At 59.1% G+C, this 13180-nt stretch overlaps 2 protein-coding genes across 5 annotated transcripts; one reads left to right on the top strand and one right to left on the bottom strand.

The window, feature by feature from the left end:
* Window positions 1–6639, top strand: LOC138733612 (oxalate decarboxylase OxdD-like). Of its 3 annotated transcripts, none has more exons than XM_069881005.1 (9): window positions 1–253; window positions 490–717; window positions 1533–1739; window positions 2684–2914; window positions 4532–4685; window positions 4940–5049; window positions 5648–5761; window positions 5857–6003; window positions 6117–6639. In XM_069881005.1, exons 1-9 carry the CDS (start codon window positions 68–70, stop codon window positions 6216–6218), a joined length of 1479 nt encoding a protein of 492 aa, XP_069737106.1. In that variant the 5' UTR covers window positions 1–67; the 3' UTR covers window positions 6219–6639. The 3 variants fall into 3 exon arrangements, with proteins under 3 accessions (XP_069737106.1, XP_069737105.1, XP_069737107.1); XM_069881004.1 differs by having other exon boundaries at window positions 2636–2914; XM_069881006.1 differs by lacking the exon at window positions 1533–1739 and having other exon boundaries at window positions 2–253.
* A 266-nt stretch (window positions 6640–6905) lies between these two features.
* Window positions 6906–13180, bottom strand: LOC138733609 (DNA polymerase iota-like). 2 transcript variants are annotated; one of them, XM_069880996.1, is made up of 10 exons: window positions 13079–13180; window positions 11732–11845; window positions 11336–11500; window positions 11113–11259; window positions 10004–10240; window positions 9751–9929; window positions 9524–9615; window positions 9228–9361; window positions 8816–9000; window positions 6907–7852 (listed from the first exon to the last, which is right to left on the bottom strand). In XM_069880996.1, the coding sequence occupies exons 1-10, from the start codon at window positions 13152–13154 to the stop codon at window positions 7445–7447; spliced, it is 1737 nt and encodes a 578-aa protein (XP_069737097.1). In that variant the 5' UTR covers window positions 13155–13180; the 3' UTR covers window positions 6907–7444. The 2 variants fall into 2 exon arrangements, with proteins under 2 accessions (XP_069737098.1, XP_069737097.1); XM_069880997.1 differs by lacking the exon at window positions 10004–10240 and having other exon boundaries at window positions 6906–7852.

Here is a 13180-nt window from a genome sequence, read left to right as displayed (position 1 = left end):
GGCTCCACGGGGACCTTCTTGCTTCAGGGAGGCCTTTTTCTTGGGTTGCGTCACGGTGGGCCAGGAGATGAGTCACTTCCTTGGGCTCCTGGAGCAAGAAAACATCTCAAAGAACCTTCTCCTCCTCTTTCTTCTCGTCGTCCTCCTCCTCTTCTCCTCCAGGAAGGTCCTTGCCGCCTCCTGGATGGACAACGAAGCCTTCGAGATGCACGGAGAGACCTTCCGAGGTTCTTCGGAGGAGCTGAAGAAGGAGGTGAAGGTCCTTTCGTCTTCTAGAAGACGCTGGGAAGGGCCTCCAAGCTCCTGGAATCGCGGGTTGGAGGCACCTTGGAGGTCGTGGAAGGGGGTGGTGGGACCTCCAGGTTGATGGAAGGGGTGGTGGGACCTTCAGGTTGATGGAAAGGGTGGTGGGACCTCGAAGCTGGTGGCTGGAGGGGCCTCCGAGGGGGGTTGGAAGCTTCTCGTGAGGTTCCTCGGGGTTCTTCTCAGGTCCTGAAGCCCTCGTGGTCCCTGCTGAAGGTCTTCTTGGTGTGTCTCCTGGCCGGGCTCCTCAGCACGGCTCTGGGGGTCTTGGGTCTCTCCTTGGTCTACGGCGGCTCGGGTCCCACCTCCAGGAGAGGGATGGACCTTCCGAAGGAGCTTCCACCTTCTCCAGGGCCAGAAGAAAAGAGCCTGGAGGCCAAGTTCCAGTTCCTGAACCATCTCAGGAGCTCCAAGGTGAGCGCGCTTGGAGAAGACCTTGGAGATGGGAGGCAAGGTCCCTTCCAGGAGCTCCAAGGTCCCTCCCAGGAGCTCCAAGGTCCCTTTGATCCCATTCCAGGAGCTCCAAGGTCCCTTCCAGGAGCTCCAAGGTCCCTCCAAGGTCCCTTCCAGGAGCTCCAAGGTCCCTTTGATCCCATTCCAGGAGCTCCAAGGTCCCTTCCAGGAGCTCCAAGGTCCCTCCAACCCAATCTAGGAGCTCCAAGATCCCTTTGAACCCCTTCCAGGAGCTCCAAGGTCTCTCCAAGGTCCCTTCCAGGAGCTCCAAGGTCCCTTTGATCCCATTCCAGGAGCTCCAAGGTCCCTTTGATCCCATTCCAGGAGCTCCAAGGTCCCTTTGATCCCATTCCAGGAGCTCCAAGGTCCCTTCCAGGAGCTCCAAGGTCCCTCCAACCCCTTCCAGGAGCTCCAAGGTCCCTTCCAGGAGCTCCAAGTTCCTCTGACCCCATTCCAGGAGCTCCAAGGTCCCTTCCAGGAGCTCCAAGGTCCCTTCCAGGAGCTCCAAGGTCCCTTCCAGGAGCTCCAAGGTCCCTTTGAACCCATTCCAGGAGCTCCAAGGTCCCTTCCAGGAGCTCCAAGGTCCCTTTCAACCCATTCCAGGAGCTCCAAGGTCCCTTCCAGGAGCTCCAAGGTCCCTTCAATCCCATTCCAGGAGCTCCAAGGTCCCTTCCAGGAGCTCCAAGGTCCCTCCAAGGTCCCTTCCAGGAGCTCCAAGCTCCCTCCAACCCCTTCCAGGAGCTCCAGGAGGTCCCTTTCTCCGTGTCCCCCCCCAGGTCCACCTCTACCCGGGTGGCGAGATGCGCTGGGCTCGTTTCCGGAAGGACCCGGGGGCCTACGGGAGCCACCAGGAGCTGCTCTTCGGCCGGAGCCTCCACCTCCACCGCTCCAAGATGACCTTGGCCACCCTGAAGATCCCGAGCCGAGGTCTCCGAGGTCCCCACTGGCACCTCAACGCCAACGAGCACGGTTACCTTCTCCAGGTGGCTCCCGACCCCCCGTCCCGGAGCTTCTGGAAGCTTCTGGGACCTCCCCGAGGCCTCCTGGGGGGCTTGGAGGGGCCTCAAAGCCAACTTGGTCCAGCTTTCCAGGAGCTTGAAGGGCCTTCAACCCTTTCCAGGAGCTCCAAGGTCCCTTTGAACCCCTTCCAGGAGCTCCAAGGTCCCTTCCAGGAGCTCCAAGGTCCCTTCCAGGAGCTCCAAGGTCCCTTCCAAGAGCTCCAAGGACCCTCCAAGGTCCATTCCAGGAGCTCCAAGGTCCCTCCAATCCATTCCAGGAGCTCCAAGGTCCCTTCCAGGAGCTCCAAGGTCCCTCCAAGGTCCCTTCCAGGAGCTCCAAGGTCCCTTCCAGGAGCTCCAAGGTCCCTCCAGCCCCTTCAGGAGCTCCAAGGTCCCTCCAAGGTCCCTTCCAGGAGCTCCAAGGTCACTCCAAGGTCCATTCTAAGAGCTCCAAGGTCCATTCTAAGACCTCCAAGGTTCCTCCAACCCCTTCCAGGAGCTCCAAGGTCCCTCCAACCCCATTCCAGGAGCTCCAAGGTCCCTTCCAGGAACTCCAAGGTCCCTCCAAGGTCCATTCCAGGAGCTCCAAGGTCCCTCCAGCCCCTTCCAGGAGCTCCAAGGTCCCTCCAAACCCTTCCCAGGAGCTCCGAGGTCCCTCCAAGGTCCCTTCCAGGAGCTCCGAGGTCCCTCCAAGGTCCCTTCCAGGAGCTCCAAGGTCCCTCCAAGGTCCCTTCCAGGAGCTCCAAGGTCCCTCCAAGGTCCCTTCCAGGAGCTCCAAGGTCCCTCCAGCCCCTTCCAGGAGCTCCAAGGTCCCTTCCAGGAGCTCCAAGGTCCCTCCAGCCCCTTCCAGCAGCTCCAAGCTCCCTCCAAACCCTTTCCAGGAGCTCCAAGGTCCCTCCCAGGAGCTCCAAGTCCTCTTCGTCCCCCAGGGCTCGGCCTGGGTGGGGGTCATCTCCGCGGACGCCGAGGTCGCCACCTTCAACGTCTCGGCCGGCCAGGTGGTCTTCTTCCCTCGCAACTCCGTCCACTGGATCAAGAACGTCGGAGCCCAGGATTGTCTCTTCCTGCTCTTCTTCTCCACCCACGAGGAGCTGGAGACCCTGGAGCTGGACGAGGTCTTCTTCTCCACCCCAGAAGACGTCGTGGCTCGAGCTTTGAAGGTCAATCTGGTGGCATCTCCACTTCTTGGGTTTCTCCACCTCCATCTGGGGGGGGTTGCAAGGTTCTTCTTGGCTTCTAGGTCCCCTTCTGGAGACCTCGGAGCTGAAGCTGGTGGAGAAAATCCATGGAGAAGGTTCCAAGGAGACCTTGGAGCAGCTTCTAGTGTGGGAAGAGGCTCCTGGAGAAGGTCTGAGGCCTCGGAGAAGGTTCTAGAGGGACCTCAGAGCAGCTTCTAGGAGGAAAGAGGCTCCTGGAGAGGGTCTGAGGTCTTGGAGAAGGTTCTAGAGGGACCTCAAAGCAGCTTCTAGAAGGAAAGAGGCTCCTGGAGAAGGTCTGAGGCCTTGGAGAAGGTTCTAGAGGGACCTCAGAGCAGCTTCTAGAAGGAAAGAGGCTCCTGGAGAGGGTCTGAGGCCTCGGAGAAGGTTCTAGAGGGACCTCAGAGCAGCTTCGAGGAGGAAAGAGGCTCCTGGAGAGGGTCTGAGGCCTCGGAGAAGGTTCTAGAGGGACCTCAGAGCAGCTTCGAGGAGGAAAGAGGCTCCTGAAGAGGGTCTGAGGCCTCGGAGAAGGTTCTAGAGGGACCTCAGAGCAGCTTCTAGAAGGAAAGAGGCTCCTGGAGAGGGTCTGAGGCCTCGGAGAAGGTTCTAGAGGGACCTCAGAGCAGCTTCGAGGAGGAAAGAGGCTCCTGGAGAAGGTCTGAGGCCTTGGAGAAGGTTCTAGAGGGACCTCAGAGCAGCTTCGAGGAGGAAAGAGGCTCCTGGAGAAGGTCTGAGGCCTTGGAGAAGGTTCTAGAGGGACCTCAGAGCAGCTTCGAGGAGGAAAGAGGCTCCTGGAGAGGGTCTGAGGCCTCGGAGAAGGTTCTAGAGGGACCTCAGGGCAGCTTCGAGGAGGAAAGAGGCTCCTGGAGAGGGTCTGAGGCCTCGGAGAAGGTTCTAGAGGGACCTCAGAGCAGCTTCTAGAAGGAAAGAGGCTCCTGAGAAGGTCTGAGGCCTTGGAGAAGGTTCTAGAGGGACCTCAGAGCAGCTTCGAGGAGGAAAGAGGCTCCTGGAGAGGGTCTGAGGCCTCAGAGAAGGTTCTAGAAGGACCTCAGAGCAGCTTCGAGGAGGAAAGAGGCTCCTGGAGAAGGTCTGAGGCCTTGGAGAAGGTTCTAGAGGGACCTCAGAGCAGCTTCGAGGAGGAAAGAGGCTCCTGGAGAGGGTCTGAGGCCTCAGAGAAGGTTCTAGAGGGACCTCAGAGCAGCTTCTAGAAGGAAAGAGGCTCCTGAGAAGGTCTGAGGCCTCGGAGAAGGTTCTAGAGGGACCTCAGAGCAGCTTCGAGGAGGAAAGAGGCTCCTGGAGAGGGTCTGAGGCCTCGGAGAAGGTTCTAGAGGGACCTCAGAGCAGCTTCTAGAAGGAAAGAGGCTCCTGGAGAAGGTCTGAGGCCTCGGAGAAGGTTCTAGAGGGACCTCAGAGCAGCTTCGAGGAGGAAAGAGGCTCCTGGAGAGGGTCTGAGGCCTCGGAGAAGGTTCCAAGGTGCCCTCAGAGCTTCCAGCTGTCCCCCCTGTGGCCACCAGGAGGTGCTGGGATGGGCTGGATGAAGCCCTGGTAGATGTTTCCTCAACTTTTCTCTCTCTCCTTCAGCCTCGAGGTGGTGTCAACTTCATCCGCACCTTCAAGAAGCCCCGAGAGGCCCAAGCCCTGAACCTCCCGGCCAACCTCGAGGAGCTGCTCCACAACGTGACCTACGGCCAAGCTCCAGCCCACCTCGTCTGGAGGTTCTTCTACGACCTCCGAGGTGACCACCCAGCTTCTCCAGAGGGACCTGCAGGGCTTGGGGCCACCAAATCGAGGTTCCTCAGAGGTTCCTGGGCTGGTGGAGCCACAACTTGAGGTTCCTCAGAGGTTCCTGGGCTGGTGGAGCCCCAAATCGAGGTTCTCCAAGGTTTTTTTCTCCATCGTTCTCCGCGTTTTGGCTCCAGAACGTGAAGCCCTCGCCTCGCAGAAGGTCCGAGAGGTCCAAGTTGGTCACCTGGGGGCCTTTTCTTCTAGGCTCGGCCACCTTTCCATTCCCAGGAGGCTCCTTCCAGTGGGCTCGATACCGCAGAGACCCCAGCGGCCTCAGTGGCCTGGAGAAGATCTTCAGCCAGTCCTTGAACCAGGTGGGACCTTCCGCTGGGATCTTCTCATCGATGGAGCTTGGATGGAGCTCGGGGGCCTTGGAGGAACCTTCAAGCCAAGCCAGGAGTCCAGGAGCTCCAAGGGCCCTTCCAGGAGCTCCAAGGTCCCTTTGAACCTATTCCAGGAGCTCCAAGGTCCCTCCAAGGTCCCTTCCAGGAGCTCCAAGGTCCCTCCAACCCCTTCCAGGAGCTCCAAGGTCCCTTCCAAGGCCTCCAAGGTCCCTCCAACCCCTTCCAGGAGCTCCAAGGTCCCTTCCAAGGCCTCCAAGGTCCCTCCAACCCCTTCCAGGAGCTCCAAGGTCCCTTTGAACCCATTCCAGGAGCTCCAAGGTCCCTTCCAGGAGCTCCAAGGTCCCTTCCAGGAGCTCCAAGGTCCCTCTGACCCCCTTCCAGGAGCTCCAAGGTCCCTCCAAGGTCCCTTCCAGGAGCTCCAAGGTCCCTCTGACCCCCTTCCAGAAGCTCCAAGGTCCCTCCAAGGTCCCTTCCAGGAGCTCCAAGGTTCCTTCCAGGAGCTCCAAGATCCCTCCAACCCCTTCCAGGAGCTCCAAGCTCCCTCCTCTCCGTGTCTCCTTCTCCTCAGCACGAGGACACCTTGACCCTGGCCGCCCTTCGCCTCTCCACCAACTCCTTGGGCCACCCCCACTTCCACCCCAACGCTAACGAGCTGGGCTACGTCGTTAGCGGCTGCGGGCAGGTACGTGTCCCCCCCACCCCGGAACCTTCTCCCACCATCTCCTCCAGCTTCTAGGAGGACCTTTGGTGGCCTCGGACCCCTCGTCTTCTCCTCAGGCCGGGCTCGTGGTGCCCCAAGGAGCCTCCGACTTCAACGTGGACGTCGGGGACGTCGTCTTCTTCCCCGAGGGGACCCAGCACTTCCTCAAAAGCACCTGCCAGGAGGACCTGCTCCTTCTCCTGGCCTACAGCACCGGAGAGCAGGTGAGGACGGAGCTCCTGGAGCTCCAAGGTCCCTTCCAGGAGCTCCAAGGTCCCTCCAACCCCACCCGAGGTCCCCTCGGGGCCTCCTCTCACCGCTGTCTTCTCCTGCGCAGCTGGAGACTCTTCGCCTGCGGGACTATTTCAAGGGCACGGCCGACCACGTCCTGGCTCAGCTCTTTCACAAGGACCAACGCGACTTCCAGAAGATCCCGTGACCTCCTCCCGGTGGCCTTGGGAGACCTTCCAAAGGTTCTTCTGACCTCGAAGACCTTTTTTTTGGATCCCCGAGGCTCGGTTTGATATTAAAAAAGTCCTTCCCCCCAACCCCAAGGTCCCTCAGCTCCAAGGTCCCTCAGCTCCATGTTTCTCAGCTGGAGACCCCAAGAGGAGCTGGAGGAGCTGGAGAACCTGGATTTTGGAGCTCCTGGAGGGGCTTTTGGAGCTCCTGGATGGGGTTTGGACCTTCTGGAGGGGCTTTTGGACCTTCTGGAGGGGTTCTTCAGAGGTTCCTGGGCTGGTTGGAGCCACAAATCGAGGTTCTCCAGAAGTTCCTGGGAGGTCGCATCCACAAATCAAGGTTCTCTGGAGGTTCTTCTGTTCCTGTCTTGACCTCAATAGATCCCCCTATACCCAGGACTACAGCTCCCATCATCCCCTGCGGCTCCATAGAGGCTTCATAGCCAGGACTACAGCTCCCATCATCCCCTGCGGCTCCATAGAGGTCTCGCTAGCCAGAACTACAACTCCCATAATCCCCTGCGGCTCCATAGAGGCCTATCTAGCCAGAACTACAACTCCCATCATCCCCTGCGGCTCCACAGAGGCTTCTCTAGCCAGAACTACAGCTCCCATCATGCCCCGCGGCTGCATAGACCCCCCCCATAGCCAGAACTACAGCTCCCATCATGCCCCGCGGCTGCATAGACCCCCCCCCATAGCCAGAACTACAGCTCCCATCATCCCCTCCGGCTCCAGAGGCCTCTCTAGCCAGGACTACAACTCCCATAATCCTCTGTGGCTCCATAGAGGTCTCTATAGCCAGGACTACAGCTCCCATCATCCCCTGCGGCTCCATAGATGCCTCTATAGCCAAGACTACAACTCCCATAATCCCCTGCGGCTCCACAGAGGCCTCTATAGCCAGTACAGCTCCCACCATGCCCCGCGGCTGCATACACCCCATAGCCAGAACTACAGCTCCCATCATCCCCTGCGGCCCCATAGAGGCCTCTATAGCCAGAACTACAGCTCCCACCATGCCCCGCGGCTGCATACACCCCCATAGCCAGAACTACAGCTCCCATCATGCCCCGCGGCCCCATAGACTCCACTATAGCCAGAACTACAGCTCCCATCATGCTCCACAACCACAAAGGGTCTCAGGGCCTTGGTGGCCACCTCGAGGGGGTCCAAGAGCCCAGGAGCCCCTCGCTGGGACCTCCTAGAAGGTCCCCAGGTCCTCAGCCACCTCCTCCGAGTCTCCAGGAGGTCCCGGGGTCCCCTCCCACCGCGGTTCCATGTATCTCCACAAGGTGTTGAGCTGCTCCGGAGCCCTCGGCGGGTTCCTCCTCCTCCTCCTGGTGGCTTTGGGCTTCTCCAAGGGCTTGGAGGTGGCTTCTCGGCTCCTCCACTGGGCCACCAGCTCCTCCTGGACCTCCCGAGGGAGCTCGGAGAAGGTTTGAGGGTCAACGTCTGGAGGAAGCTGAATCCTAGAGGGCTCAGGAGAACTTGAGGACCTGGAGGTGGGACACGAGGCTTCTTCCTCCTCCACGAGTCTCTTGCGTTTGGTGGCTTCGCTTCTGCTCGGGGCCTGGAGCTGGGAGGCCTCTTGGTGGCCACCGGCTGCTTCCTGAGGGGAAGAAGAAGGTTGAAGGTTTTCCAGAAGGAGCTGGAGGGCTGGAGCCACCAAGCTCTTCATCCTCAAAGTCTTGAGGTTCTGAGCTCTTCAACCTCAAAATCTTGAGGTTCTCCTGCTCTAAGACCTCAAAATCTTGAGGTTCTTCACTTTCCAACCTCAAAATCTGGAGAATTTTGCTCTCAAACCTCAAAATTTTGCTCTTGAACCTCAAAATCTTGAGAATTTTGCTCTCAAACCTCAAAATCTTGAGGTTCTTCACTTTCCAACCTCAAAATCTTGAGGTTCTCCTGCTCCAAGACCTCAAAACCTTGAGAATTTTGCTCTTTAACCTCAAAATCTTGAGGTTCTCCTGCTCTCAAACCTCAAAATCTTGAGGTTCTTCACTTTCCAACCTCAAAATCTTGAGAATTTTGCTCTCCAACCTCAAAATTTTGCTCTTCAACCTCAAAATCTTGAGATTCTGAGCTCTTCAACCTCAAAATCTTGAGGTTCTCCTGCTCTAAGACCTCAAAATCTTGAGAATTTTGCTCTCCAACCTCAAAATTTTGCTCTTAAACCCCCAAATCTTGAGAATTTTGCTCTCAAAACTCAAAATTTTGCTCTTGAACCTCAAAATCTTGAGAATTTTGCTCTCCAACCTCAAAATCTTGAGGTTCTCCTGCTCCAAGACCTCAAAATCTTGAGAATTTTACTCTCCAACCTCAAAATTTTGAGGTTCTTCACTTTCCAACCTCAAAATCTGGAGAATTTTACTCTCCAACCTCAAAATTTTGCTCTCCAACCTCAAAATCTTGAGGTTCTTCACTTTCCAACCTCCAAATCTTGAGGTTCTCCTGCTCCAAGACCTCAAAACCTTGAGGATTTTGCTCTCCAACCTCAACCTTTTGCTCTCTGCTTGGAGCCACCAATCGAGCTTCTCCAGAAGGTCCAAATTGATTTTTTTTCCCACCTCACCTGGTGTGGGGTCGAGATCTCCTTGAGGTAGAAGCCGATGGATCCTCTGGTGCTTCCGGGAGGTTCTTTGAGGTTGGAGAAGGAGACGCTGAGGAGGTTGAGGCGAAACGGGACCTCCGGGGGGACCATCTTCCTGAAGAGCTTCAGCAGGAGCTCAAGCAAGGAGGCCAGAAGGTTGGAGTCACCTAGAAGAGGTGGAGAAGGTGGAAACCTCCCAGTTCCATGAGGTTGAAGCTTCACGTGGCCCTTGGAGACCTCCAGAGGTGCCACCACGAGGCTTGTGGAGGTCCTGGATGAAGATCTGAAGGATCTCAAGGGGCTTGGAAGGATCTCAAGGGGCTTGGAAGGACCTCAAGGGGCTTGGAAGGACCTCTGGGAGGTGGTGGGGCTCCATCTGGAGGTGCCAAGGTACCTTTGTGGAAGCGGTGGAGGAGATGAGGGGGGAGAGGACACTGGCGGCTCTCCCGGTGGAACCTTCCGGAGGCGGAGGAGCCGCGGCGGAGGGCGAGGCGCAGGGTGTGGGGCCGGCGGCCATCTTGGTGGAGCCTGGAGGAGAAGACGACACCGTGAGATGGAGGAGAAGACCTCCAAGATGGAGGAGGAGAAGACAGAGAGGACCTTAAAGGGGGTTTAGATGGAGAAATGACCGCCCGGAGAGGTTCTAAGGATCTTCTGGCCCTCAAGGGAGGAGATATGGGAGGTTCTCACCTTTCTAAGAGGTTCAGGAGGAGCTTCTCGAGGTTCTCCTTGACTTGCGCCTCCGAGGAGCAGCTCTTGAAGGCCTCTTCCTCGCTCAAGGACTAAAGAGGAAGCAGAGGAGAAGTTGAAGGTCCCAGCTTGGAGCCGAGAGGTCCTCGAAGGAGCCACCGAGGTGGTTCTCCAAGAAGCTGAGATGCTTCGAGGAACCTCAAGGAGCTCTTTGAGGAGCCACCAACCCGAGGAGGCCCCGAAGGAGCCACCGGCGAGTCGTCTTCTCCAAAACTGAGTCTCTGGAGGCGGCGAGCGAGGGGGAGGCCCAGTTCCTTCTCCAAGACGGCGGTGGGGAAGCTCTGGAGATGCCAAACGGTCTCGATCCCCAAGGTCTCCAAGCGTTTGAAGGTCTTGGAGCCGATTCCTGAAGAAAAAGATGGAGGAGAAGGTGGCTCCTCGGCGTTTTGGGGCCTCAGAAAAGGCGGGAAGGAGCCTCACCAGGAATTTTTTGGAGGCCACCAAGGTTTCGGAGAAGATCCTGGTGGCTTTCGGGGAGGAGAAGGGTTTGTTGGTTGGGTTTGAAGGTCCCCGAGACCAACTTGGCCAAGAGCTTGTTGGAGGCCACCCCGGCGCAGCTGGAGAGGCCCAGGGTGGTGGCCAAGGAGCTGCGGAAGGCCGAGGCGAGGTGGGAGCCCACCAGGAGTCGCAGGTGGGTCCCGTCGTGGAGATCGAGGGCTGCGGAGGAGGAGAAGAGGGTCCTGGTTAGCGAGAACGGGGTGGGAGGGAGCTTGGAGCTCCTGGAAGGGACCTTGGAGCTCCTGGAATGGAGCTTGGAGCTCCTGGAAGGGGTTCAAAGGGACCTTGGAGCTCCTGGAAGGGACCTTGGAGCTCCTTGAAGGGGTTGGAGGGACCTCAGAGCTCCCGGAAGGGACCTTGGAGGGACCTTGGAGCTCCTGGAATGGGGTTAATGGGACCTTGGAGCTCCTGGAAGGGACCTTGGAGCTCCTGGAAGGGGTTTGGAAGGACCTTGGAGCTCCTGGAATGGACCTTGGAGGGACCTTGGAGCTCCTGGAAGGGACCTTGGAGCTCCTGGAATGGACCTTGGAGGGACCTTGGAGCTCCTGGAATGGAGCTGGAGGGACCTTGGAGCTCCTGGAAGGGACCTTGGAGCTCCTGGAATGGACCTTGGAGGGACCTTGGAGCTCCTGGAATGGAGCTGGAGGGACCTTGGAGCTCCTGGAAGGGACCTTGGAGCTCCTGGAATGGACCTTGGAGGGACCTTGGAGCTCCTGGAATGGAGCTGGAAGGACCTTGGAGCTCCTGGAAGGGACCTTGGAGGGACCTTGGAGCTCCTGGAAGGGACCTTGGAGGGACCTTGGAGCTCCTGGAAGGGACCTTGGAGCTCCTGGAAGGGACCTTGGAGCTCCTGGAATGGAGCTTGGAGGGACCTTGGAGCTCTTGGAAGGGACCTTGGAGCTCCTGGAATGGACCTTGGAGGGACCTTGGAGCTCCTGGAAGGGCCCTTGGAGCTCCTGGAAGGGGTTGGAGGAACCTTGGAGCTCCTGGAAGGGCCCTTGGAGCTCCTGGCAGGGGTTCCAGGGCCTCACCCCGGTTGCCGTAGACGTGGCCGGCCACGGCGAGGTCCTCAGGCCCCTCGTGCTGCTCCAACCTCTTCTCCACCAGCTCGGTGACGTCCACAAAGTTCTCATCGAAGCCGAGTCTTTCCACCAGAGGACACGTCTCCTGCAACAACTCTAGGAGAACCACGGACAATGAGGCCTCAAGGGGGTCCAGGAGGTCCCCAGGGTCCCACCGATCGCGTTCTTCTACCTGTAACCCTGTAGGACGTTTCCCTGTAGGGCGTGAGGTCTTCTCCGTTGAGCAGGACCAGGTGAGGACACTTCTCCTTGGCCTCTTCCACCGCCATCAGCTTCCGGACGCCGAGGTTCCTCGCGACGTAGTTGCAGGTGACCACGATGCTTTTTTGTTGGACACCTAGAGGTCCCAAAAGCGGAGATCTCGGAGGCTTGGAGGACACCACGAGGTGGCCAAACGTCTCCAACCAGCCCCCGAGAAGCTCAAGGAGAAGAAACCTCGGAGAGAGCTTCTCTCCTTCTCAAGTTTCGTGGAATCGGGGTGGTGGGAGAAGATCTTGGAGCTCTTTTGGAGGTCCCAACCCCATCGGGACGTACCCACCAGGCGAGGAAGGAGAAGGAGGGGACCTACCTAGGGGTTTGGCCCTCAGCTCGGGCCTGCGGATCATCTCCACTTGGGCGTAGAAGCAGTCGAGGTCGAGGTGGACGATGACTCGAGACCTTGAGGCCTCGGCCGAGCGGCCTCCTGGATGGAGAAAACGGATTAAAAGCCACCATCATGGCTTCCCTTGTGGCCACCATCATGGCTTCCCTCACGGCCCGTTGTGGCCACCATCATGGCTTCCCTCATGGCCCCTTGTGGCCACCATCATGGCTTCCCTCATGGCCCCTTGTGGCCACCATCATGGCTTCCCTCCTAGCCCCTTGTGGCCACCATCATGGCTTCCCTCCTAGCCCCTTGTGGCCACCATCATGGCTTCCCTCGTGGCCCCTTGTGGCCACCATCATGGCTTCCCCCATAGCCCCTTGTGGCCACCATCATGGCTTCCCTCGTGGCCACCATCATGGCTTCCCTCATAGCCCCTTGTGGCCACCATCATGGCTTCCCTCACAGCCCCTTGTGGCCACCATCATGGCTTCCCTCGTGGCCACCATCATGGCTTCCCTCACAGCCCCTTGTGGCCACCATCATGGCTTCCCTCACGGCCCCTTGTGGCCACCATCATGGCTTCCCTCGTGGCCCCTTGTGGCCACCATCATGGCTTCCCTCGTGGCCCCTTGTGGCCACCATCATGGCTTCCCTCACAGCTCCTTGTGGCCACCATCATGGCTTCCCTCATAGTCACCATCATGGCTTCCCTCACAGCCCCTTGTGGCCACCATCATGGCTTCCCTCACGGCCCCTCGTGGCCACCATCATGGCTTCCCTCACGGCCCCTCGTGGCCACCATCATGGCTTCCCTCATAGCCCCTTGTGGCCACCATCATGGCTTCCCTCATGGCCCCTTGTGGCCGCCATCTTGGCTTCCCTTGTACCCCCCCCTTCCCGCCCTTTTTCCCTCCCCCTTCCCGCCCTTTTTCCCTTCCCGCCCTTTTCCCCTCCCCCTTCCCGCCCTTTTTCCCTCCCCTTCCCGCCCTTTTCCCCCTCCCCTTCCCGCCCTTTTCCCCTCCCCCTTCCCGCCCTTTTCCCCTCCCCCTTCCCGCCCTTTTCCCCTCCCCTTCCCGCCCTTTCCCCCCCCCTTCCCGCCCTTTTCCCCCTCCCCTTCCCGCCCTTTCCCCCCCTTCCCGCCCTTTTCCCCTCCCCTTCCCGCCCTTTTCCCCTCCCCTTCCCGCCCTTTTCCCCTCCCCTTCCCGCCCTTTTCCCCTCACGCCCCCCCGCCATTTTCCCCAAGATGGCGGCCGCCCCTCCCCTCAGGCCGCTCTTTCCCCCCTTCTCCCGCTCCATCCTCCCCTCTCCCCGCCGCCATTGCCCCCTCACCCTCCTGCTCGCCCTCCCACGACTCTTCTTCTTCTTCCTCCTCCTCCTCCTCCTCCATCTCCTCCAAGCGCTCCATGACGCTCCGCGACTCCCACGCCGCCT

Source organism: Phaenicophaeus curvirostris, chromosome Z, assembly GCF_032191515.1.
Source record: "Phaenicophaeus curvirostris isolate KB17595 chromosome Z, BPBGC_Pcur_1.0, whole genome shotgun sequence".
NCBI lineage: Eukaryota > Metazoa > Chordata > Aves > Cuculiformes > Cuculidae > Phaenicophaeus > Phaenicophaeus curvirostris.
The sequence above is the reverse complement of the archived record's forward strand: the minus strand, read 5'-3'. Positions and strand labels throughout refer to the sequence as shown.